Raw genomic sequence first — 14,367 nt, 5'->3', positions numbered from 1 at the left:
AACACTGGAATCTGAGATGCAGTCAGAAAAAAAGCATGAGAACAGAGACCTAGAACAGGTAGAAAAGAGTTAAGATTTCAGTTAAAGTCAAGTAAAATGAGGACTCCAAAGGGTTTAATGAATTTAGAAGCTAGTAGGTCAGTAGTAGCTTTCTCCAAAGCCATTTTATTAGATCGGTGGAGGCAGAACCTGTATGGCAGTGACTGAGAGCACCTGGGATGAGAGCAAGTGAGGACAATACTGGAACGATTCCTTTGAAGAGGTCACCTATGAAGGGAGGATGGGGCTGTGGTAGTAGAAATGCAGAAACAGTGACAGAGTTACAACTGTGTTTTGTTTTGTTTTGTTTTGTTTTGTTTTGTTTTGTTTTGTTTCCAATTGGAAAGGAAAGAGTGGATAAAAAGGAGTTGTTGGTAAATACAGCTGAAAGACAGGGAATAAAGACTAGTAACCAAGTAAATGACTCTGTAGAGAGAGTAGTGTACTTGGCACTAGAAAAATCAGCACCTGAACACTACCTCCATTCTCAGTACACTTTATCAGGTTACCTTACCTGTTTAGTCCTCGGTGTCCATTTCTGGGAGATGGGACCCCTAAGATCTACATCACAGTGTGTTGTATGGACTGGATGAGAATACTTGTGGGAGAGTGCCTGGTGCGGTGGTACACATGTGTCTAGCAAAAGGTAATTTGAGTCATGATTTCATCAAAGATCTGAATGGGGACCATCACTGTAATCACTGTCACTTTCTTTATCATTTTTGTTCATTAAATTTTTATCTCTTTAGGAATTTGGTGACAGGCTCTGTTAGTCTGTTCCTCCCTTGTTTGAAGGACAGGCCAAAGATCCAGCTTGGAAATGAGAGAGGAAGACTAGTGGGCAACATTGGCACCATCCACTGATATCTCCCAGAGGTACAGAAGGATTCATGAAGATGTTGACAAGACTCCAAGTTCTTACCTTAGCTTTGTTTTCAAAGGGATTTTTACTCTCGTTAGGGGACCATAACTTTCTGAGGAGGGAGATTAAAATAGAAGGTGACCTTGTTTTGGGGGGCCTATTTCCTATTAATGAAAAAGGCACTGGAACTGAAGAATGTGGGCGAATCAACGAAGACCGAGGGATCCAACGCCTGGAAGCCATGTTGTTTGCTATCGATGAAATTAACAAAGACAATTACTTGCTCCCAGGAGTAAAGCTGGGTGTACACATTCTGGATACATGCTCAAGGGATACCTATGCATTAGAGCAATCACTGGAGTTTGTCAGGGCATCTCTAACTAAAGTGGATGAAGCCGAGTATATGTGCCCTGATGGATCCTATGCTATTCAAGAAAATATCCCACTACTCATTGCGGGCGTCATTGGCGGCTCTTACAGCAGTGTTTCCATACAGGTAAGATTAGCAGTACTATTGATAAAACACTGTGTCTCTTTGGTTTTATGTCTTGGGGGAACAAAAGGAGAATATCCTAATAACTTCATCAATGGGTGATGTTAAACTTGTCATTGTTTATTTCTATGGGTATCTGATAATATAGATTTGCAGCCAGAATAGCACTTCAGTAAAGAAAATTGTTTAGAGATGCATCAGGTAGCTACTGCAGCCTAACAACCTACCCCAGAATTCAGTGACTTAAAGCAACCATTATTGATTATTTACAAGTCGGAAGATTGGCTGGAGTGAGCTGATCAAGGCTAGGTTCAGCTGAGGGTGGTGCTGCTCCAGGTTGTCCCTTATCCTCCACCTGGAATCAGTAAGCTAACCCAGGCATGTTCTTCTCAGAGTGATGGCAGAGGATGCAAATCAAACTGCACAGACCCCTTCCAAGCTTCTGCTTGCATCCCAGCTGTGAATGTCCCGCGAGCCAAAGCAACTCACAAGGCTCAGCCCAGGGTCAAGGAGCAGGGAAATAGGTGCTCCCCACCATAAAAGTGCTGCAAAGTTACATCACAAAGGATGTGACTATGTGGCAGTCATGACTGAAAGCCATCAATACAATCAACCACAAGAAGGTACAAAATCATTGAGCTCTATTTTTTCCACACTAATTTTTTCCCAAGCATTGTTTTATTCAGAGATAAATTATAAATAATTTCTCATGGTATAAACCTGAAAATGTATGCAGAGATGCGAGATGATTACTATCAAAAAAAAAAAAAAGAGGAGCAATTTAGCACACAACTTAAACTAGATAAAAAGCTGATAATTGGTTCTCATAATTTTGTTAGGCAAAGAAGGAACATATTAGTCAAACTCTTGCAATGCTCACAGGGTCACAGAATTTTAGAGGTGGAAAAGAGCTGAGAAATCATCCAGCTCAAATGCCTCATTTTCCCAAGTCCTAGAAATACTGGTTTCATGGAAACTACTCATTGGTAGGTAGCACGTGAACTAGAACTCAGATAGATCTTTTGTACTTTTGTGCTCTTTTAGCTGCCCCAAGTGATTTCTAAATGCTACTTGAAGTTCAGTACATTTTCTGGTGAATGTGGCAATAATAAAAATCTGTAAGATAAGAGTCATATACTTTGCCTCCTACCAAACTTCCATAATACAAGCCCCAAGCACTAAAAGAAGTCATATGACACTCATGTTGTCTGTATATGTCACAAATCACTTAAATTGGCTCTATTTGCTTGGAATAACCTTATTTCTACATCAGAGATCCGTGGTGTTTAAAATTCTACATACAGTTCTGTGCTGTTCTAAATGACTGCTGCAAGTTTCTTTCCTTCTACAGCGCACACACTCATAATAGGAGTAATGAGGATAACTGGTTTTTCATAAACACCCTTGGACTCCATTAGATGGACAGGAAATACTGCACATCTCAAAGCATATCATGTTAATTTTACCACTATTTCTATATTTGGATCAGGAAAGGCAGAATTTGCTATCTGAGAAGAGAGAACTAAAATATATATATCTGTCTTACTTCAGTAATAATTTGACCAGATGAGTGCCAAGTATTTTATAAATATTTATATTATACCAATTATCACCACTAAAGGTTTACAAATATGCCTTTCTAACCTTAGTTTCTCCCAGTGCAGAAAATAGCGTACCACAGCAGATGTGTAAATATCTATTTATCCAAAGTAATTAACAAACTATGCCAGGCAAATAGATTTTGTAATCTAATTTTACTTTTTTATTACCTACAAACACCTCAAAAGAGGTTAGGCTGTCTTAGGAAAAAAATGTGGGCTATTAAAACCCTGTACTTGTTCAAAGGGAAAAAGCCATTTCTTAACCATCGAAGGACCTGGCTTATTATTTCACTTATCTGGTCCATATCATGATAAAGTCACAAAGGCTGCTATGGCTTTTGACTCCACAGTGTTAATAAAGAAACCAAAACTATCATGCTATACTGAAAAGGATACAGACTTTGGCATCAGAAAGACAGTGGTTTGAATTCCAGCCCCACCACTGACTAGTTCACCCATAAAATGTGGAAAACAGCACCCGCTTTAAATAGTTCTTGAGAGGATACATTGAGTGAATCCATGGGAAATGCCTTACTAAGAAACTAACTGATTCAATAAATGCTAACTGTTATGTCCCTAAAATTACAGGAAAAATCAGTGGATGAGCCACATCTAACACCAACTCTGTGGCCAAACAGTCCCATGGAATCATTGCTGGTCCCCCAGGTGCTTCAGCAGCAGCTAATCTGTATCAAGCTCCTTTGGTGTGTCCTGCACTGAAGTCAGAGACACCACTACAGGTGTAGAGAACACAGCCTTGAGTTCAAGGAATGTGAAATCTGGCTGTGGGTATGGGACTCCTGTGAAATGACAGTGACTGCAATTCAGAATATGATCCTGTGGCTCACAGGGGAAGAAATGACTTTTGGAAAGCTTCTGAGGATGACTATCAGAATGAAAGCTGCATGAGAGAAAGGATAATTGGGCCGCAGTGTAAGTGAGATGGTAGATCTGAGGAGGCCCATTAGAAAGTTGTAGCAGGTGTCTGAGTGAGAGAAGACAAAGACCTTCATGAGAGGAAAGGGATGAGCCAGAGGAGAAAGGATAGAGAGGGCTGCACTCCACCCTCCATGGTCCCCAGGTGTCCTGACTGCTCAGGCTCTGATTCAGCCTCACACTGGTCCCCACGTGAAAGTAAGGGAGGAGGTGGAGCCACCTGTCTACATGCTGACCTCCAGGCAGCCTTCCAAGGAACCCTTTGCCACAGGGCCCTGCTCTCAGCTAAGCATCATGAATGAAAAGAGGTCTTAAGAGCTCTTAGAAAGCCAAGAATTTAAGTGTGTCATCCTTTTGAAACATATTTTTTAGTAAGAATTCTAAAAAAAAGTCAATAGCAATCCAAAGCAATACACTTCTAATAGCAACTTTAAGACACTCTTGTACATGAATGAGGGAAATAACTTAGGAGAGAGGATTTTTCTGGGTGCCACTCACACTCACCTCCCTTTATTCCTGGACTGATTTCCATCCTGTGCCCTGGTGTCCAGTAACTGTGGTAACAGCCAGTAGCTGGTAGAGCCACAAAGACCCACGCCCATCAGTCAACTCTGCCATCCATTCTTAATGACTTTTGACTTCCTGAATATTTACTGGAAAGCGTCTTTGCTTGAATTGAGCTAGGGGAACAAAAGAGGGTTAAAATGTAGGGAAAATGTACTAGTATAAATCTACCACACAACTGTAAAAATTCCTATCATGTAACAGTAGCATCCAGTCCCAGGCCAGATCACAGAGTTTTCAGTCACAACATTGCCTATTGAGACAGAGAATTATCCAGAATGATCATTTTTGTGCCTCTCCTCTTTTGTGGTTGGATCAGTTTAGACGTTATAATCTCCCCCATTTCAGCCTAGATTGCTTTACTGGTGGGATGGCTTCTGAAAACACTTTTCTCTCCAGTTTCCTCTTCTCTCGTTATTGTCCCACTAATGAAGAATCCTCCTGGAAGTCAGCAGAGGGGAGACCCTCTGCTCTGTCGGTTCATACAACTGGCACTGCTGGTAGATAGTGAAAACTGCAGGAAAGGAGAAATTCTTAATGACTCGCTGGATTAATCTGTATCACCATTGAGGAAAACCTGGATATTTTCCCAGCACTTGTAGTAAGTGAGACAAACCACTCTGTGGTGGTCCGTTTTATAAAGCAACCATAATGATTTTTTTAAATTTGGTAATCAATAAAAGCTAGAATCAAAATCCTTCTTTAGTAGCAAATATGCATTGTTCTATTCACCTCCTCGGGTGAGTAAGTTTCTTTTCAAAGCACTTTTAGGTCTGTACCTTGCTCTTCTCTATAAGCCTGAAATCCACCCACTTGGAGGAAAATAGTATTTATTCAAGAAGAGAATCAGGTTGGTTGCCTTTAGTGAGACAATCGTCTACATGGTTTTATTTTGAAGCAGTGTTTATGCTTGTGCTTTTTCAAATAGACTGTAGTTAGAGCTCATAAGTTGTTCAGTCAAAAAAAAAAAAAAAGTCTCTTTTGAAATGTTCTTAAAGTGTCCCTGACTCTTTGCAGAGGAGGTATCATTTCCTCGGTTCTTCTTGCCTAGCCAGAGCAAATTTCAGCTGGAACATGACAGGTGTAAGTTGACCCAGCTCTTGTTGTGTCCCTGAGTGTTAAAGTAACCTCAGCCACAAATGGGTATGTAGTTTAGAAAGCTCATAAAACAGGCAGAAGACAGCCTTACAAGGATCTCACTCCCTCTTCCCCATGCCGGGTACAGTCAGACCCTTTATCAGAATTTTTAGCAATAACCACATCCCAGGAACTCTCTAGCCCTGAAAGGTGGTCATTATAACATTTACCACGATGTAGATTTGGACATGTCATGCACTGCTCACATCACATCTCTGCGAAGAATAACTCAAACTAAATCCCTTGCAGTGAGTTTCCGAGATTTTATCTAGATGGGGGTCAGAAGAACAGCCCATAAAGACACCAGTATATTATTCCTCCTCCCCTCAGTTCCACAGTGTGAAAGCAGACCAGCACTGGTCATTTTTGTATTAAGCATCACCCTCCCTCAATGACTCATTCCTCCTTTCAATTCAAATGCTTTAGGGAAGAATCACATATGAATTACTGATCTTATTATAGAAGCATCATAAAAATAGTTGAAGGACTTGGGGAGGTACAAAAAAGGCTTCATATGGGAAGCTGTGTCCAAGTATCAGACAGACTGCTGAATGAAAAAACGAATGCACTTCAATAGATCTAGAGCAGAGTTTCTGAACTTTGGCCCCGCCAGGCTGGACACTTCTGTTGTGGGGAGCTGCCCTGTGCACTGTGTGTTAGTCAGCAGAATCACTGGCCCCTACCCACCAGACTAGATGCCAACAGCATCCCAAGTTGTGACATCCAATATGTTTCCATACACTGCCGAATTACACAATTACCCTCTTCCCCTACTGACAATCACTAATTCAGAGCAAGGCATAATTAGGGCCAACATAAGGAGGAGTTCTTAGAAATGAAACAGAGAGGCTGGAAGGAGGAGGGTGTAAAGAAGAGAGTCATCTGTCACTGGAGTTACTGAAACAAAAGCTGGTCTGTTATTGAGGAGACTGAAGCAGCAGATTAGTATTTGATTAATTAATAGCTATTAATTAATTTACATAATTATGTATAAGTATATATGGTATACAAATATAACAATATAATTATTAATAATTACTAATAATTGTATAAATATTGCATTTAAGGGCATTTCTTAATTTTGTAATTATATGTCAATCAAGCAAAATACTCAACTATTAGGATGATTGTTTATAAAGGAAGCATTGAAAACATGAAGCTAAGTAAATAAAAGGCTCTTTTCCATCAGGATGAATTTGAAGAAGTCCAATCGATCATTACTTCATTTGATTTAGTAGTATTTTTGTGAATTTGGTGAATCAAGCATCTCAATTATGTACTTACTACAACTAGGGCACTCATAAAATCATTTTTCATCAGAAAATATGCACTGATTAAACATATGTATTTTAAGTGCAGCAAGGACACTATTGTAATCACTAGTAACACCACTAGGTAATGTGAAGCAGAGAGAAGGCAAAAATAACATGCACAAAGAGTAGACATCTTATGAGTCCCTGAGACATCTCTAAGCAAATGAGGAGACGTCAAGTTCGTACATAAAACAGGTATAAGTAGAGGGCCTCAGAATTAGTTGATAACGTAAGTACTAAGAGACCAGAGGGAATAACAGAATGAGGGAGGAATGGAGGTGAACAGGAAAAAGAGTTTTAGGTCCACGTACACAGAAAACGTGCCTTTGAAGTGTCCTGGGAAAGATGCTTTCTCAGAGTCTGCTGGATCATACTGCACATTCTTTCCTAAAGGAGAGAACATAGTGTTTCTTCCACCTGGAACGCACTGTCCCTTAGCCATCTGTAGCCTTGCCAAATTCTTCTCTCCTTCGGTTCTCAGCTCAAACCCTAATTCTTTTGAGAAATCTTTCGCAAGCTCCTGATACATAAACACACATCTCATTACTGTCTTAGTAAATATAACTCTTCCTTTGCATATCTAGTCTCCCACTTAACTTGAAGCTACCTGAGTCTGGGAACCACACATTTTTGTCTTTGTGTTGAGGACACCTAGAATAATGCCTCTACGAGGTTGAGAGTAAATGCTTTTTTTGAATGAATTGAGAGAATTAACAGAATGATAACCTGCCCTATGTCCAGAAGGCTGGAAACCCCTAAATGAATCTTGGGTTGCAGCTCACAACTATAATCTTCCTATTCTAGATCAATCTGGATGTTCATAACTGAAAAAGTAGCATTTCCTTACAACAGAAAACTGTTTGATACAAAAGACAGACGATGTCACAAAGTGAGGACATGAGACTGAAGCCCCCCCACCCTCCTCAGCTCTACTGCCTACGCGAGGGCGACAAAAGATGCCTTGATCTGAGAGCAGCTCTAAGGGCTGCACTCAGTTTGTCCTTAGACTGAATAGTCCAGAGACAACTACCCAAGGCTCAATGCAGCTGGGCACCCAGGACCATTCCCAATTAGGTTAGAGCCCTGTCCTCACCCTACTCAAGCTCTCTGCATTCTCAACACAGAAAGAATAGGCAGAGTGCTGACTATGCCAGATGTCTTGCCCGTAGCTAACACAAGAGAAAGAAACACCATTCCATCCTTAAGAAAAGCAGAGTGACAGCATTAGAAATCCATCTACCAATCTATATTCAGTGTCTCTCTATCGCTAGAAATGTAAAAATGATAGTTGCATTTAATGAGTTTAATATTGCAAATACAATCATCATAGCACAGATACAACTATTCATTTTTAGCATGCCTTCTTGAAAAATTTCAGCTCAGTGATTAAAACTCTGGGTGCAGACTGGGGCTTACTTAATCCTTCATTGCTTCTTTCCTCATGTCTAAGACCGAAATAGTAATAGTACCTCTTTTACTGGGTTATTGTGAGAGTTAAATGAGAAAATCTATGAAAAACAGTTTAAAAAAATAGTGTTTCACACATAATGAGAATTAAACATTTTAGATTTTAGCAGATATTATGTTAGCTTTTTTGGTAACTTTCAACACCTCCAGTCCAAGAGGAACAGTTCCAAGAGCAACTGAGGCTCATAAAAGTCAAGTACCAAGTTCAAGTTTCTACCACTTCAAGTAGTGGAGTCAACCTTAGCATCCAGATAGCCTGCCCCCCTCACTGCTCTCCTGATCCCTGCCCTCCCTGGGGCTAAGCCTCAGAAAAACCTGACTCAGAAGTTATCTCAGAAAGAATCTTTTAATTTATTTCCTTCCCAGAACTTTTCATTCTAAAGCAATCTCACAAAGCTGATGTTTTGAAAACTCTCTCCACTGCTCCCCCTTCTCCTCCTCCAAAAAAGGGCAAGGCTGTTCAAACACTATCACAGGGAGGGAGGCAAGAGCAAGGCAATTTAAAAATGCTTTTGTTAACACTGTTTCATTGTAGAAATTTCTTTCCAGGGGTAATTATCTAAGATGCACTATTTTTTTCCTTTGCTTTGGAGTTAATTTATTCTTTAATTAATTCCCCTTCTGTCATGTGTTTACTTGGAAAGTACTCATGAAAAACAAGAGGTTACCATCAGGACTACTGTCCACAGGGCAACAGAATGGCCAACGGCTGAGAACCAGCTTCTGTGGTGGTCAGGTGTCCATGATGGAGGTCATGAGATGAAAATCAAGGAATACACATTCCTGAGAAATCAGCAAGTGTTTTATAATATGACTATAGATTAATCAGTAAGCTCATTAACATAGGACTCCTGACACTTTTAGTTCAACCTAAGATGTGATGTTGCTTTAACACCACAAAGTTCACTTTCCAAAACACCATTAAATATATGCCTTTTTAGTGAATCAATATATACAGGGCTCAGTGTTTCAATATGGAAAGAGCCAACACTTAGCAGTTTATAATAATGAAAGTCCACTGATTTAATGTAGAACTGCTTTTACTGGTCTATGAAAAATGCCATTGAAAACTTACAGAGTATTTTTCCAATTAGTGGACTTCGAAAATTTAAGACCAGTGTTCCAAAAACACCTGCAGTTAAACTCTAAGCAAACGCTGATACTCCAGGCGGTGGATCAGTGGGACTTTGAACACTAAAATTGTGGTGTCGCTATTTTTGACATCACCACCTGGTATATTATGGAAATCCCTCTGTTTCTAGTGACAAAGTGTTGATTCATGCCAGCTACTTGACTTTTACAATCCCACAGAGGGAATGTAGCACAGGGGAGAATACAAGAGGAGCAACGCCTTCAAAAATTATATTCCAAATATAGACCAGGCTTCCCTGCCAAGTGGCCAGAACAGCAAAGCATCTTGAGACATTTGCCATCACTTAATGGGGTTGAATTTGCAGGGCACACAACCCAGCAACTAACTGGTCCCTCCCAGGCCCTGCATCTCCAATTTGGGCAGCTGCCATTAGGTTCACAATGAGGCTTCGTAGAATACAAACCAGGCAATTAAGCTCTCCCAGTGTGGAAAACAGATGTCACTGAACACCTCATCTATAATTCGTTTAGAATTTTTCTACTAAAAAAAAAAAAGTAACTTTCCAGCAAAATAAAAACTACACATATGCATTAAGCATATATTAGTGATGTTGCCACAATAGTTTGAAGGAATATCATGCACACCAGATTTTAAGAAATGTAATAAAGGAAAAAAAAAGAAATGCAACAATAAATATACATTAGTGACATCCCATGAATTTCAGCTGTTATCAAAGTCTACTTAACTGACTCTCAGTTTTTATTTCTACATGGAAGAAAGTCTTTATATTACTTTTTTTCTGAGATGCTTCCAGGAATTTAAAAGTTCTTCAGCTGTTGTAGTCTCCAACAGTGAAAATTATTTATGACCTGCTTCTTTCCAAGAAGGACTCAAGATAACCTGTAATGACACAAACAGGAAAACAAATTAAGACACGAGGACTTAAGTCATTACTACCAACCTAATAAATGCTTTTATGTGGACTCAAATTTTTCTTTAAACCTCCAATCTTGACCTTTCTATTATTAGCTTATTCATCGTTATGGAGATTACAAGGTCCCTGGCTTTCAAAGAGTCACAGCCTGAGTCAGAATGAGTCTGCTGTCCATCTGATCACCCTTCCCTGACTCCTGCTTTTCAAGTTGGATGTCATCCACTGTAGTCTTTTTGGAACATAACCTTGGTCAGGTCATTCCTTTCATTTAAAATTTTTTTTATTTAGTTTTTTTTCCCTGCAGTATAGTTGATTTACAATGCTGTGTTAGTTGCTGATGTACAGATAGTAATTCAGTTATGCAAATATGTGTATATTCGTTTTCATACTCTTTATCAGTATAGGTTATTACAAGATAGTGAATATAAGTCCCTGTGCTATACAGTAGGTCCTTGTTGTTTATCTATTTTATATACAGTAGTTAGTATCTGCAAATCCAAAACTCCTAATTTATCCCTCCCTCCTCCTTTCTGCCTGGTAACTGTAAGTTTGTTTTCTATGTCTGTGAGTCTGTTTTGTAAATAAGTTCATTTGCGTCCTTTAAGATTCCACATACATGTGATATGATATGGTATTTGTCTTTATCTGACTTAGTTCACTTTGTATGGTCATCTCTAGATCCACCCATGTTGCTGCAAATGGCAATGTCTTTTCATTTCTTAAGGAATAAAATCCAAACTCTTTAGCATAGTGTATAAAATACTTACCAGTCCAGCCACAGTGGCTCTATCCTTCCTCACCCTACTAATCCCTAGAGGGTACTGGGTATGCTGATAATATTGAACCATATGATACAATTACAGCAAATGTGCCTTTTACCATCTCCATCTTTGTGTTCTTCCTTCTGCCTGAAAACTTTCTTTCCCTTTCTCTGCCTGGTCAACTTTCACTTGGTCTTCAAGATCAAGTATAAATGTTACCTCTATATGGGAGCCTGCCATGATTCACCTGAAGTTGTTCCTTCACCTGTGTTTTTGTGCATGTAGCTGTATCTCAAAATTTTATCCTTGGCATGTTTCTTTGTGTCCCACCAGGGTAGTAGCGGTACAATACTCATCTTAGAAAAACCTGAATTTGCAAAGAGTGCCTTGTAAAACTGGCATCGATCCAAGTTTGCTGAATGAATGATTGCTGGATTAGCCAGTCTCATCTTCTCTATCATTTTTTGAACATTTACCATGTGCCAGCCAGTGAGTTAAGTGTTTCACACATGTTGTCATTTAATCCTTACACAACTTCACAAACCGGAGACTATTATTATTATTCCTTTTTTACAGAAGAGGAAACTGAAGTTTAAGAATTAAAATAGCTTGCCCAAATTTCACAGCTAGTGAGAGAAGGAGCTGGTATTCCAGTGTTGGCCTGTTTGATTCCAATACTATGCACTGAACAGCTATACGACTTGCTTTTGTAACTGACAGCTCTGTTGAAGTAATGAACAGTCAACAGGAAAACCATGCATAATATGGTTCTGTTTGCTACAAACAATGTGGTATATAACTCTTGCCCTAAATTATTGCCAAAGGACCTTAGAAGTAAATGATAATTTTTTTTTTAAATTAGGCTACAGCCCTCAGCGCTCTCCCAGGGCATACTCAACAGTTTTTGGACTTTGGTTAGCAATCAAAATGGACAGGAATGCCTTCTTTACTGATAAGACTATAGTTATCATACTTCATCCAAGTGACTTCAGGGGCCACAGGAAAATACGGATTAGTTTAACTTGTGCTGTTAAATCCTCAAGAGACATTGTCAAAAATCAATATCCAAGGCACTAAAGGGTGTGTTTTTGGCAAGTCTGTTGGTATCAAGTCATTCTTGGAATCATCCTTTCTCAGGTGTTGCTGGCAAACACTAACGCACACTGGACCAGCTATGCCAGAGACCTTTTGATCTTATTGTCAGGGACTGCAACTCAAACCAATTCAGACCCATGACTTCTCTTGAAAATTAACTTACGGCAGAAAAGGGGAGTAAAGAGCAGGGGAAGACTGATTCAGTGGGCAAAACACCTTCTTGTTCCTTTTCTAAGTACTGGCTAAGTCTAGTTGGAAACAAAGTTATTCCTGAGACTCTGATCTGTTAGTAAGGGAGCAAGACAGACCCTTGCTGAATGTGGAGTGGCACTGTCACGACAAGAAACCTGACATGTCTTAGAAGGCCGGTCTCCTGGAAAAAAAAATGTGATTCAAGGGATCCTATGTGGTTAGCATAGCATCTCAGCCTTAGTGATGAGTGACGAAAATGTCACAATGGGTGATCTTGCTATTCAGAAACTCCTTAGTCACAAATGAAGAAGATGAAAGTATCTATCTGGATTGCAAACCACAGGTGTTGCATGTGATGATTTCAGGAGGGGGGAGGGATAGAAATCAGGGTTAACTCAAGCCATTTATGAAAATGTCTGCCATGATTAAGGAGTCCTTTGTCTGGAATGTCTGTGTAAAACCATCATGACTGAGTCATGTTAATGGGAATGACAATATACATCTTTGAATAGAGTGTTCTTTGGGCTCCTGGCATGTAAGAATCAGTGACTTTGGCAGATTAAACAGTGTAGGCATTTGCCACACTCTATTATATGATTTCCTAAATCCAGCTTAATCTCTGGCCTTCACACATGGGTTCCAGTCGGCTGTTTCCATGCAAAACAGTCCCAGATGAGCTGCAGGTAGTGTGGTCCAAAAAAAAAAAAAAAGTGACTAATCCTTTCTGCAATGACAATATGATTGGTACCCTTTATGAGCGGATAACTCATGGGATGTGAACAGCTTGAATTCCTCAGGCAGTTTCTCAACTGTACCCCACCTCCAGTTCCAGTTTAAAATACAAGCCGATCTGGGATGGTGTACAGTGAATAATGGCATGTGATCAATCCGAATAGGAGAGTCACTGAGGTCTCTTACCATTACAACGTTTAAAATTTGCCTCATGTAATAACCTGGCTTAGGAGGCAGCAGATGGTTCAAAATTCAGCACTCCATGGTACTCCTCCAGGCTTATAAATAATCACTTAATTAAAAGAATGAAACAAAGCATTCAGCACTGCATGTCTGATAAAAACAAAACTGTAGGCTTATTCTTAGAAAACAGCCCCAAAGAGATATGTGAACAGCACCAAATGCAAAGGCAAATCCATCGAGGTTATTATCAAGTCTCCTAATTCCCAGGACAGCGGCAATGGCTTACTTTTTCACATGTATACAGTCCCACTTTTTAGACAGCACTTTTCTTGGCAAGTAATCATCTGATGCCTCTTTATATCTGGAATTTTTATAGCTAAGCCGAGGTCCACTAAAAACCAGCTATTGTTGTCCCTTTAAAGCATCAGCACAGTCTCAGAAGCCAAAAACGACAGAAGTGCTGGAAAGCATCTTCACCGTGGACAATTACTTTGGTGGGAAATGTGTTTCTCCCAGACTCTAACTTGTAGAGTTCTTTCTGTCTTCTGCTGAAGAAACAAAATATTTGGCATTGTGTCACCACAGAAGGTACAAAGATCATGTTTGAAATGGGGACACCGTGGCTATACTGAACAGGGAGAGTGACCACAGGATGTGGCGGCTCATAGGCAACTCTGAAATTTCCAATTTGTATTCCCTTTTTCCACATCATCAAAGAATAGACTGCCCGAGCTCATTCCCATAGTTCATACACTTTTCTTCCCATGATCAGAGAGCATCACTGAAATGAAGCAAGACACCTGGAATTCTAAAAAGAAAGCGTCCTCGTGACTTGCTAAAAAACATCAGAAGTCAAACGCCCTAATAAAAATGGTCTTGAACTCAAAATTGCCAACAGTGAATAAGGATGGTCTGGATGCCCATAGAAGCAACACTCCACAATCAGCTATTGATTATGGAAAAGA

General features: G+C 39.7%; 1 protein-coding gene and 1 long non-coding RNA gene across 2 annotated transcripts in view; one reads left to right on the top strand and one right to left on the bottom strand.

Moving 5' to 3' along the window:
• Window positions 1–14,367, top strand: part of GRM3 (glutamate metabotropic receptor 3) — a 206,247-nt gene that overhangs the window by 117,500 nt on the left and 74,380 nt on the right. Inside the window, exon 2 of the mRNA XM_010946623.3 lies at window positions 789–1,397. Within this exon, the coding sequence (XP_010944925.1) occupies window positions 930–1,397 (468 nt within the window). The 5' untranslated portion in view covers window positions 789–929. The remainder of the gene's footprint in view (window positions 1–788; window positions 1,398–14,367) is intronic.
• Window positions 1–14,367, bottom strand: part of LOC105062372 (uncharacterized) — a 375,037-nt gene that overhangs the window by 353,615 nt on the left and 7,055 nt on the right. Inside the window, exons 5-6 of the long non-coding RNA XR_012508248.1 lie at window positions 10,298–10,405; window positions 4,436–4,611 (exon numbers count right to left, since the gene is read on the bottom strand). This is a non-coding gene — a long non-coding RNA (uncharacterized LOC105062372). The remainder of the gene's footprint in view (window positions 1–4,435; window positions 4,612–10,297; window positions 10,406–14,367) is intronic.

This window comes from Camelus bactrianus, chromosome 7 (assembly GCF_048773025.1).
Source record: "Camelus bactrianus isolate YW-2024 breed Bactrian camel chromosome 7, ASM4877302v1, whole genome shotgun sequence".
NCBI classification, from domain to species: domain Eukaryota; kingdom Metazoa; phylum Chordata; class Mammalia; order Artiodactyla; family Camelidae; genus Camelus; species Camelus bactrianus.
Note: the sequence above shows the minus strand (reverse complement) of the source record. Positions and strands in the feature narration are given on the sequence as shown.